Consider the following 12,417-nt stretch of genomic DNA (forward strand, 5'->3'; position numbering starts at 1 on the left):
CTGTTCTGCACAAGTGATGCACAAAGAGGTTACACAGCAAACGTTTTTGTTAGTTAGAAACCTGCTGATTGTCACTCTCTTCCTTATTTTGACATTCATTAAAACGAGAGAGAAACTGGCTTATAAGTAGTTATCATAGTCAGACTCTCAGATAATCACCCAATATTAGATTATCTAATACTGATAAAACATTTAATAGAATACTCAAAAAGATTATTTGTAGCTGGTGATAATGTCTCTTCCATATGAACACTGATTGGGGCAGGATAACTTTTTGTTTTAAGAGTTGCAATTAGTCACTTTTTGAGGCCTGAATTAATTATTTGACCAGTGGTTACATATTGAGGGTATGCCTTAACCTTAGGTTGAATTAAGTGCTTCAACCTTAAAATCATTAACGTGGTTTTTCTGTCTCCCCTCCTCCCCACAGTTGTGTGTATAAATGTGTATGCCAGCAGCACTCGGAACAGATGTATAGTGATCTGATTAAAAAGATAACGAATCACTTAGAAAGAGTCTCAAAGGAGCTGCAGGTAAAGAACTTATGGTATTGGTTTTAGCTACTTTGGGATTTTCTAACTGGTTGGAATTAGCTTGTATATTATACCTTTGGAGGCTTGTTCATTTGATTATGATATAAATATATAAATATTTTATAGATGAATATTGATCAAATGTCTTATCTTTGGAATAGATTAATTTGAAAATTTGACATAAACTGTGGACATTTTTGAATTAAATGTATTTCCGACTTTAATTCTGTTTATTACCATGCAGTATTTCTTTTATGTAAAACCTTATTCTGTTAACCTCAGTATTTGGTGACTTTTATATTATAAACGTGTATATTCTAATTTTTTTCTGGAACTTTTTTGAAAATTATTATCTTTGAAGCGTTATTTGCCTACCAGTTTCTAATATTTGCTAATATAAACAGCTGAAGTCAGCATTTTGTTGATAAACCCTCTACAGATGAACATCATCCCAGCTGTAAAATCTGGGGCAAGTTGCAGGAAATATTTTATTTAAGGAAGCTCTTGGCTTCTTGATCCTACTCTGCCCCTCCCTGCCTCAGTAAAGTTTCCAGTGCTTGAAGGTCAGGTACTATCTTTATTCCAGGACCAGATCACATTTTAGTTGTGGTGTAGAAGTTACAAGATGTGCAGAAAAGTCACTCAGCAGTAGATCACCAGGGTCCACACCACAATTAGGAAGTGCTCCAGCAATTCTGAAATATCTACAGTTTCTAGCAAGTGCTGGGTTGCTATTTGGATATTCTCCTCACTTACCTTGTGTTTTTTTTTTTTTTTTTTTAAGTATAGCCAGAGCTGTGTTTATCATAACCAAATATATCTTTTTCCTGTTGTTAGTGTAAATTGTTTTCGTCATCTTTTTGCCATTAAATACAGAACCTTTATTCATTTAGTAAATATATTTAGTGCTAGGCATTGTATGTAAACCATAGATGAAACCTGAGATCTGTGCATTGTAGCTTTGAATGATTTGCTTACTAATTCTTGACTCTACCCTCTCTCTGAATCCCCACGTTCGATTTACTGCTGAATCCTAGTTATGTTCTATTTCTCTCCTGGCTCCTGTCCACTTGGCCACCACCCAGTCCAGGCCACATCATCTCAAGTGTTTTACTAAAATGCTCATCTTAGTTGGTGCTCTGCCTCTAGTCTTAACACATCTAACTAGAATCTGCGTTTCAGTCAGAGTGACTGCTTCTAAAGTACAGCTCTGATTATCATATTCCTATTAGAATAAATTCTAAATTTCTTAATATGATTTAGGAAGCCTTTCACTTTCTGACTCCTGCTTATTTCTGCAGCCTGATGTCTTACCTTTCTGCTCCTGCATGCTGAACTTATTTCAGTTCCTTGAACATTTTAGGTACTATCTCACATCTTGGCTTTTGCCATGTTTACTTAACTGTCTGAAACATTCTTCCTTTTCTTCTGCGCTCTTTTTTTTCAGTCAGTGTGAACTTAACATTTAGGCTGCCACTTAGACATCATTTGTTTTGGGAAACGTTCTCTGATACCTTGTTCCCCAAGTCAGGGTTGGGAGCCCCTCATCTGTGCTACTGTAACACCCAGTACTTCATGGTAGTTCATTGTGTAATTTCTGGTTTAGCTGTTCCCCTTCCCCACATTCCCCACCCCAGTATTGTGTTCTGAGAGGGCAGAGGAGCATGTCTGTTTTCATTATTGTGCTGTTAGTACCTTGCCCAGTATCTCATACATACTAAGCATCACTTGCTGAATGAAATGTATAGCAAATGAATGTTTATAAATATTTACTCTCTGTTGGATAGTGAAAGCTTTTCTAGTAGAAATCCGAGTTTGATCTCGTTTTTTAACGTGAAGTCTTGGTGGTCTTTGGGGTGCAGGGTGTACCAGAGATTTCATTAGATCGACAAAGAACTCATCTCAAAAAAGATTGTTTTATGAATACTGTTTTGCTATTATTAAAATAATATTAAATATTCTAAAACAGAAAGCGAACCATTTCAATTCAAATTATAAGGATAAAATAATTACTTGTCTTGCTTATAAAAGTTATCTATGAAATGTGAATTGGAAATTTTATAATATGTTTTACACGTATGCTTTGCCATCCCGTGAGTCATTAATTTGACTGATAGAATTGTGATTTGCTAGTTATTTGTCATATTGCAGTTTCTGCTTGTGTAGAATTTTTTCTTGTACTTAATTTTGTAAGCACTATACGACTACATTTCATTCTTACAATTAGAATATTACTGTAAAATGTTTTTTAAAGTTAGAGGGCACTATAGTACTGCGTTATCAAGCTCAGTCTAATTGGCAGTTTTGGAAGGCCACTTGGCTACGTTCTCTGGCATAAATTTGCTTGATCAATTATCAGTAGTACAAAGGTAACCTGTTACTTGCCCAGGATGGGCTGCACAGGGTACTAATACTTGAGAGTCACTGAGGTTCAGAGAGTAAGTTTCTGAGGTTTTGGAGAGTGAGATCCCTGTCAGTGTGTGTAGAGCTCCTTTATTCTTTATCAGGAATGCATAATAGTTCATCGTACCTTGCTTTACTGATGAACCTCAATTTATTTAACCACTTTTTAATCCATGAATATTTAGGTTGCTTCCAGTCTTTTGCTGTTACTAACAGTGCTACAGGGAATAATCAATCTTGTAAGTTTTATTATGCTTCGCTTCATTGTACTTCACAGATATTGCATTTTTTACAGACTGAAGGTTTGTGGCAACCATGTGCTGAGCAAGTCTTTCGGCATCATTTTTCCAATGGCATTTGCTTGCTTCTTGTCTCTGTGTCACATTTTGGTAATTCTCACAATATTTCAAACTTTTTCATTATTTCTATATTTGTTATTGTGATTTGTGATCAGTGATCTTTGAATTACTGCTGTGACTTGCTGAAGGTTCAGATGACGGTTAGCATTTTTTAGCAATAAAGTATTTTTTTATTTTTTATTATTATTATTTTTAGCAATAAATTATTTTAAAATTAAGGTATGTACATTGTTTTTTTTAGACATAATGCTATTGCACACTTAATAGACTACGGTATAGTATAAATATAACGTCTATATGCACTGGGAAACAAAAAATTCATGTGACTCGATTTATTGATATTTGCTTTATTGTGGCGGTCTGCAGTTGAACCTGCAGTATCTCTGAGGTCTGCCTGGCACGTCATTTACTATGTCCATATTTTGTGGTTCACAAAAGTTGTACCAAGTTATATGCTTCCACTGGTTCTATACGTTTAAGAGTGCCTGTTTTCCCTACCATTACTAATATGGCGTATTAGGTAACTAAAGAATTTTTGCTTTATACTAATAATAGGAATAATTCTTATAAAAATAACATAGACGGGCTTCCCTGGTGGCGCAGTGGTTGAGAGTCTGCCTGCCGATGCAGGGGACACGGGTTTGTGCCCCGGTCCGGGAAGATCCCACATGCCGCGGAGCGGCTGGGCCCGTGAGCCATGGCCGCTGGGCCTGCGCGTCCGGAGCCTGTTGCTCCACAACGGGAGAGGCCACAACAGTGAGAGGCCCGCATACCACAAAAATAAATAAATAAATAAATAATAACATAGACAAGGGTGATAGCTCTTTTGATGCTAGTATTTAAAAAACCATATTGGTAAATGTGAAGGGCATTTAGCTTGTTTTTAGAATCCATACATGTCCTACTTTGAGTTCAGCAATATGGGACTATAAAAAAATCTTACTTTGAAATGATCTTTTTTGTAAAAGAATGTAAACTCGAACCATTGTTAAATAGCAGGGTAAAGTGGATAAAAACATGGGGACCTGGGCTCTGGTCTCAACTCTGCCACTCAGCAACTGTGTGCCTCTTGATTAAACATGCTAATATCATCTTGTGAATTTTCTCAACATTAAAATGAAGTGGCTTTACTGAAACACCTGGTTGCTTTAAGCTCAGTTCTAAGATATTTTTTCTTTGCTTCCTGCTTGGCAAATGCTTCTTCATTCTTTTCTCAGGCTTAAACCCATTTGTGTCCACCTGTGTAAAATCTTCCTAGAACCCTCACACTCCCCTCAAACAAACAAGCAAACAAAAAGGCCATTGGAACTTTTTCTTCTGTGCATTCGTAGCGTCTTGGCAATAACTCTGTATTGTTTTTGCGACCATGTCTGGCCACCTCACAGCCCTGTCCTCCTTTGAGGGCTTGTGTTTTTATCCTTAGTGCCTGGCAGTTACAGCTCAGCAAATGTTGAGTGAATGCTCAGCATCAAATTTGACCAGTGGGAAGAGTAGCATAATTAGCCTTGTATGACCACTAATCTTTGTGTCTCTAGGTGCTTAGGCAATGAATTTATTCATTGTTCAGTTAATCCAGTACATTAATTTATTCAGTGTTGCAAGTATGTGGCATAATCCTGGTGTAATCTCTACTTTATAGAGACCTTAAGGGCAGTTTTCATTGGGGACAGAACAAGAGTGTATGCCAGGCCCCATGAGCCAGAAAAGTTTTATTTGGGTGGAGTGTTTTGTTTGCAGTTGCAGCTCTGATTTTAGTAATGATATATTGTTATTATGAGCTAGAACAGGAGTGTGGGATGAGTTGAATTTGACAGATAATCAGAAATTTAGCGTTGGGGTTGATAAAATCAATGAGTTGAACCTTTAGGGCATCAGCCTCTTATCTCTCAAGGGCATCTTAAAATAGCTACTGGTGTGTGTATAGTTTACATGGCCCAGAGTGACTTACTTATCTCTATCAAAAGCCATATATCAGTGTTGGAGGGACTGAAGAGTGTATGAAATAATGTTTCCTATTCCCCAGTTACTGATTTAAAAGCTAGAGAATACTGGTTTTTAGAGATTGTAAAAGATTATTTTAATTTGTTGAACCTAAATGCTTTAATATAACAACATAATCTAACTTGCTTCCTCTTTTAAAAAAATAAATATTGTTTTCATTTTGGAAACAATGACTTTTTGACCGGCAACTTAAAAATTTTTCTTGTTAAATTTATTAAACTACTTATATAGCTAAACCTACTTAGTATTCTGCTTACTCTTGTATTTTATTACATGTATATCTTTACTTTTTACTTACTACTAGATTGTTTGAACTGTGACATATATTTTGCGTTAGTGTTTTTTTTAAACCGTTATCTCCGCTTGTGCTTCACTCCTCTGTTCTTTAAATGTGGTAATGAACATCTCTATTTTATTTTCCTTTTTCCATGCCTCCAGAACCTCAAAATGTGAATTTCCAGTTCTGATTTTTTGATATACCAAAATTGGTTTATTAGTTCAGTAAACAATATTCTGGTTAGTTTTGGCAAATTCTGTTGAAACTTTTAGCAATCACTGTACTTTTGGTGAGGGCTCAAACCAGCTTTTCCAAATGCCTATTCGACATTTCAACTTGGATTTCTTCTTACAGATACTTGATATTCATGTCTGAATCTAAATTCCGCTTCTCTCAAATCAGTTTTACTCTCAGACTTGAGATTTTATATTCACCTTTGACTCCTTTTTTCTCCCTTACCTGTTATTTCCAGGTGATAGTCAAGGTTGATGGAATACGGCAATTTCATTTGCTTCTGTCCCCTTTCATTCCCATTGCTGTCATTTTTTTCCTTATTATTGGTTCATGCCTGCACTAGAGCAGTACTCTCCTAACTGGTCTGCCTTTCTGCAGTCTGTTCTTTTGACTGACTAATCCTCTAAAAATGCTAATTTTTGATGGGCATACTTTCTTGTTCCCAAACCTTAAAGACTCCTTGTTGCTTTTCTCAATCACAGTTGATTTCTTGGACAGTATAAAAACAACTGAGCTGGTTGACTGGTTACAGGGCTACCTAGTGGGGAACTTAATATAGCTAGCTCTTTACTGTATAACTATGCAAGGTACTCTGTTAGGTACAGCCGTCGACATATGATTGATAAGGTAGATAATTTTAGACCAACCCTCCTGCTGAGAACAATTTTTAAAATGGGCCAGGGAGCTAATAAAAAAATGAAGAATTGTAGGACCAAGACCTGGGAAGAGACGGAAATCCAGAGATGGGAGACTAGCACTTGCGCCATTTCTCTTCTAGAGGCACCTATTTATTCTGGAAGAAGAGGCTGCTAGGCTGAGAAATTTAATAGAGCTTTGATGGGTTTATGGGGATAGAGTAATAAAAATTGGAGGTCAGGTCCCACCAAACCTAAAGGATCACATCCCAGGTATAGTAAGAATAATAAGTTACAGACTAGCTTGTTGTAGCTGACACTTGATTCCTGACTGGATTCAGATGGTCTGGATTTGCTGGCTCCTCTAGTTGCTTATCAGAAGCGAAAGTAAATTCTTCCTGGAGAAAGAACATTATCCTAGACATCAAATTGTTTCCATAATTTTTCATAAACAGTGTCTGACGTTCAGTCAGAAATATGTAGTTATATTAGGAGGTGAGATGATCATAAAACCAAGAGAAATACATTTTTTAGACAAGAATTGGGAGAGTGCTTCCCTGGTGGCGCAGTGGTTGAGAGTCCGCCTGCCGATGCAGGGGACACGGGTTCGTGCCCTGGTCCGGGAAGATCCCACATGCCACGGAGCGGCTGGGCCCGTGAGCCATGGCCGCTGAGCCTGCGCGTCCAGAGCCTGTGCTCCACAATGGGAGAGGCCACAACAGTGAGAGGCCCGCATACGGCAAAAAAAAAAAAAAAAAGAATTGGGAGAATTCATCACCAGTAATCTCTAACTTTAAAGAAATACTGGAATGTTCCTCAGATAGAAAGAAGATGTCCCTAGATGAAAATTTGGAGAATCAGTAGGAATGAAGGAAAACAAGGATAAATATGCAAGTGTAGAATAATAATAGTGATAATGTCTTTTAGGGTATAATATAAATAACCCAAACACATGACAGTTGCATGGAAGATGGAAGAAGATAAAAGGATTTAAAATGTTCTAAGGCCCTTGCATTGTTGAGGAAGAAGTAAAAGTACTCATTTATTTCAGACTATGGGAAGACAAGGATGCAGTCTATAACCTTAGGGTAATCACTAAAAAAAAAAGTAAAACGTGTAATTAACAAGATAATAGAGAAAATGGAATAATTTGAAAATAAAGGAGTCAAGAAAGGGTAGAGAAAGGTACAGAGAACAGATGGGACAAATAGAAGAATAGTAAGGCGTATCAATTACATGAAATGTTAAAGGCAAAATGCTGCATTAAAAAAGTAAATAATTATTGGACTGAATGACATTCTGCAGCCTTACTAAATGCTGCTAACATGAGACACATCTAAAATATAAGGAGACAGAAAGATTGCAAGCAAGTGATGAAAAAAGATACACCATACAAACATTAGCCAAAAAGAAAAACAGTATAGCTACATTGATATAAAAAGTAGACTCACAGCAAGAAGTATTATTGGATATAAAGAGAACCTTTTATTATGACAACGTTCAGTTACTAGGAAGATAATAATTCTAAATTTGTATTGACCCAAAATACCCAGAAAAATCAACAGATCCAAAAGGAGAAACAGACAACTCCACAATCATAGTGAGAAATTAACACATCAGTGGCTTTAGCGTTTATCTCAAGAAATTAGAAAAAGAACAACAAATGAAACCCCAAAAAAAGAATTAAGTCACAATCTCTGCTAGTGTACCTTTGGGACAATAAGAAATATTCAGGGAACTATGGTACAAAGCAGAATAAAGAAAGTGCTGTATCAGACTAAAGGTGAAATGAACACAGACAGGTGGAGGGATGAAGAGGAAGATGGCGTTAAAAATACGTCATGAAAAATGATATTTGGGGAGGGGGTGTTTTGAGCTGAGAGAACTTCCATAAGTAAAGGCTTATGGGTAAGAGAGGTTTGGGTAACAAGGAGTGGTCCTATGCGGATAGAATGTGAGGTATTTGAGGGAGATTGGGAGGTGATAAGGATGAAAAAGGCAGGCTGGGGCCAAATTGTAGAAGGCCTTAAAGGCCAGGAGTTACATTTTAGGAAGATCGATACAAGACGGATTGGAGTAGGAAAGAATGAGATGTGATTACAGTAGACTAGATGAATTACAGGTCCACAGTCCCTTATCTGTAATTCAAAAATAGAAAAAAAGCTTTGAAAATGGATTTGTTTCCCTCTAAGTTTGGTGCCCAAACTCATTTGGAGTAAAATTTGATTTAAACTCATGTGAGGAAGGAACTTAGTTGGGAACATTCATGTATTTTTTCCCAGAAATATCAATGGATTGATATTCCCACTCTCTACTGGGTATTTTACATAGTATATGGTATATGTACCATAATACCTTCTAAATCTGAAATCCTCTGAATTATGGCACATCTGGCCCTAGGAATCTTGGATAAGAAATTGTGAACCTGTTGGCAATGAAAAGGGAGAAAGAGATGTCTGGGGCACATTGCAGAGATCAAAGAAACAGGATAGATAAGACAATAATTAAGTTGGAAGAGAGGTGGGATTAGAGGATTTAAAGATCATTTTGGTTTCAGTGGAATTGTTAGAAGTTGGTAGTGGGGACTTGAGAGAGGGAAGGAGAATGATAGTGGTTTTAGAATGTTTATTAGTTCAGCTAACATTTAGTGTCCACGTGCCAGGCATTGTGCTAGATGCAAAGGGTACAGTGATAAATAAGATGGATTTGTTCTTTGTACTGTTTAGGGGAAATGTGCGATGGTCATTTTAATATACTGAAATGTGATGAGTAGTAGGATAGAGATATGAAATGAGTCACAAGTCTTGCTGATTTTCTCCCTTGTAAAATGTCTCAAATTTATCCCCTGCTACTTCCCTAGTTTAGGTCCTTAGTCGTACTTTCTTGAACAACAGAAAAAGATTTCTAGTTTGTATCTTGACCCTGCACCTTCCCTCAATCCATTTTGTTTATTTTTTAGACGTGTCATGTCACTCATTTTCCCAACCTTCTGCCTCTCCTTTTACCTAAAGAGCAAAGACCATACTCCTTCACAAGAATTTCAAGGCTCTTTACACCTGAACTCAGCAAGATAGTGTAACAGTATTTTGCTTTTAAAATTTAAATGTGGGAGAGGATGTCTTTTTATCTTTGTGTATTTTCTTAGTTTCTTGTGCCACTATTTCTTTCCTCCCTTCCCTTTCTGCAGAGGGGGCATTCTAGTTGTCTGTTAGGGTTTTCCCAATTTTTAACTTCTCTATTCCCGGTAGGCTTAACTAATCACTTTCTCTTCTTTGCTGCTGTAGCACTTTATTTGTGTTGCTGCTAGAGTACTTAGTTTAGCACTTGGGATATATTTAGTTACCAGTAGGATGTCACCTTTGCAACACTGGGAGCTTCTTTTTTTTTTTTTTTTTAAATAAATTTATGTATTTTATTTATTTATTTATTTTTGGCTGCGTTGAGTCTTTGTTGCTGCGCATGGGCTTTCTCTAGTTGCGGAGAGCAGGGGCTACTCATCGTTGCAGTGCACAGGTCTCACTGCGGTGGCTTCTCTTGTTGTGGAGCAGGGGCTCTAGGCACGCGGGCTTCAGTAGTTGTAGCATGCAGGCTCGGTAGTTGTGGCTTGTGGGCTCTAGAGCGCAGGCTCAGTAGTTGCGGCTCAGAGGCTTAGTTGCTCCGCGGCCTGTGGGATCTTCCTTGACCAGGGCTTGAACCCGTGTCCCGTGCATTGGCAGGCGGATTCTTAACCACTGCGCCACCAGGGAAGCCCACAGGAGCTTCTTAAGGGCATGAATCCTGACTTGTTTCTCTTGGCCTGTGTGGTATTGAACTAAGTGCTCATTAGGTAAATATGCTGGTCTTAATGCTATTAATCAGATGTTTCCAGTCAGGAGTGTACTTCTTTATCCCGCTGAAGTTAGACTTGGTCAAGTGCTTTGGCCTGTGGATTGTAAGAGAAAGAGAAGTGTGCTTGGTGAGGCGTTTACCCAAAGATCTGAGCCTTTAAGATCGGCAGTGCAATTTTCCATGTCTCCCTTTCTCTGCCAAATGTTCTAGGTGGTAGAGGCTCCCTTAACCTGCATCCCTGGGTGATTATAACATGAAGCAGACCCTCAAGATGGGCATGTAACATGGGAGAAAGAAAACTTTGCTATATTTTTTTTTCTTTTTAAACACATTAAAAATTTTTGTTATTTTTTTATTGAGATACAATTCACATACCCTAACATTCACCTTTTTTTAAAGTGTACAACTCAGTGGTTTTTAGTATGGTCATGAAGTTGTGCAGCCATCATCACTAATTTCAGAACATTTTAGTCACCCCAGAAAGAAGCCAGCACTTATTAGCAGCCACTCACTAATCTCCCCTCCTGTCAGCCACTGGCAGTAACTAATCTACTTTGTGGATTTGCCTATTCTGGACACTTGATAGAAATGGAATTAGTCAATATGTGACCTTTTGTATCTGGCTTAATTTACTTATTAGCATGTTTTCAAGGTTCATTCTTGCTTATAGCATGATACTTCATTCTTTTTGGCTGAAAAACATTCCATTGTTTGGTTATACCACATTTTGTTTATCTAAGCTCTGTTTTGTTAAGTCACTGAGATTTTGGGGGGGCGTTGACTGGTAAAATCAGTATTTGAATTGATAATACTTAGAAGATTCTGTTTTATCTCACTGCCATTTGGATAATTGAAATTCATGGATATAACATCCTTTACTCTTAAAACTGTTTTAAATGACACTTAGACAATTTGATTATTTTTGTGTACATCTGAATCCAGAATCCACTAGAGCAGTTGGGAGGCATTTTCTCCTCACGTAATGTTGATAAATTTATTGTATATGTTAATATACTTCATCAAATTGAGAGTATATTTTCACTTTGGCCAAATAAAAATATTCTGGTATTTTGATCTAGTAGCTTTATAGTCAGGAACCCACTAGCAAATGTGTTTCTTCCAACAGTTTCTTTGTCAGTGGTTTGGAACTTAGACTGTACATTACCACCAAGAAACAGTGTTTAAACAGAGATTTTGGCTCCCAGGCCAGGACAATAACATTGAATTGTTAGGAACAGCACTGATAATACTAACCTGAGTGCAGGGTCCTGAGGAGGAGAGGCCACAAAGACAGAAGCAGAAAAGGAAAATGGTGCAGTTTTTATTCTCAAATAAGGCAGAATTTAGAATAGTTTAAATGAGTATTTGTCAACTATTTTAAAGGAAGTTAACTAATTGCGTTTAAATCATTCATTTAAATGAATTTAGAGTAATTTTAATGTCTTTTAAGCTAAATATATCAAATATATCTTGGTTGATTAAATATAATTTAACTCTCAAACCAATTAATAATGGAAATTAATAGAAACTAAATCATAATCAGTCAACATGACTTAACTTTGCTTCAGTCTTCATAGATGCCAGATTACCTGTAAAAGCTTTATTGCCAAACTGCCAACAAATGAAACCAAGTTTATCTTCCTGTTTAAAATGGGCCAAGGATTGCTTTGCTATTTGTGTTTTGTCCAGTGGGTGGCAGCATAATTCAACTAGTTGTATGCAGTCATTTAAAAGCTTGTATACCTTTTAAAGGCTATAATTTCTATATCTGTTGAGCTACAAAGTGTGTTTAAAAAAATCTTTCATTCTCCCAAAATAATGCTGTTTACTCCTTGCTATAGTGAGGAAGATTTTTAGATAGAACATTGTTATCCTTTCTACATAGATTTCAAGTAAGGTAAATATCACTGCCAACTGGTAACTATCTCTTCACAGAAAGTCTTTCTTTTTTTTAAAAATAAATTTATTTATTTTTGGCTGCGTTGGGTTTTTGTTGCTGTGCGTGGGCTTTCTCTAGTTGTGGCGAGCGGGGTCTAATCTTCATTATGGTGCGCAGGCTTCTCATTGCGGTGGCTTCTCTTGTTGCAGAGCATGGGCTCTAGGTGCGCAGGCTTCAGTAGTTGTGTCACGCGGGCTCAGTAGTTGTG

General features: G+C 37.1%; 1 protein-coding gene across 1 annotated transcript in view; it reads left to right on the forward strand.

Annotated features, from left to right (window-relative positions):
• Positions 1-12,417, forward strand: part of CACUL1 (CDK2 associated cullin domain 1) — a 64,631-nt gene that overhangs the window by 22,008 nt on the left and 30,206 nt on the right. Inside the window, exon 3 of the mRNA XM_082853997.1 lies at positions 431-533. Within this exon, the coding sequence (XP_082710123.1) occupies positions 431-533 (103 nt within the window). The remainder of the gene's footprint in view (positions 1-430; positions 534-12,417) is intronic.

The sequence above is a fragment of the Leucopleurus acutus genome (genome assembly GCF_964270905.1).
Source record: "Leucopleurus acutus genome assembly, chromosome: 14".
Lineage (NCBI taxonomy): Eukaryota > Metazoa > Chordata > Mammalia > Artiodactyla > Delphinidae > Leucopleurus > Leucopleurus acutus.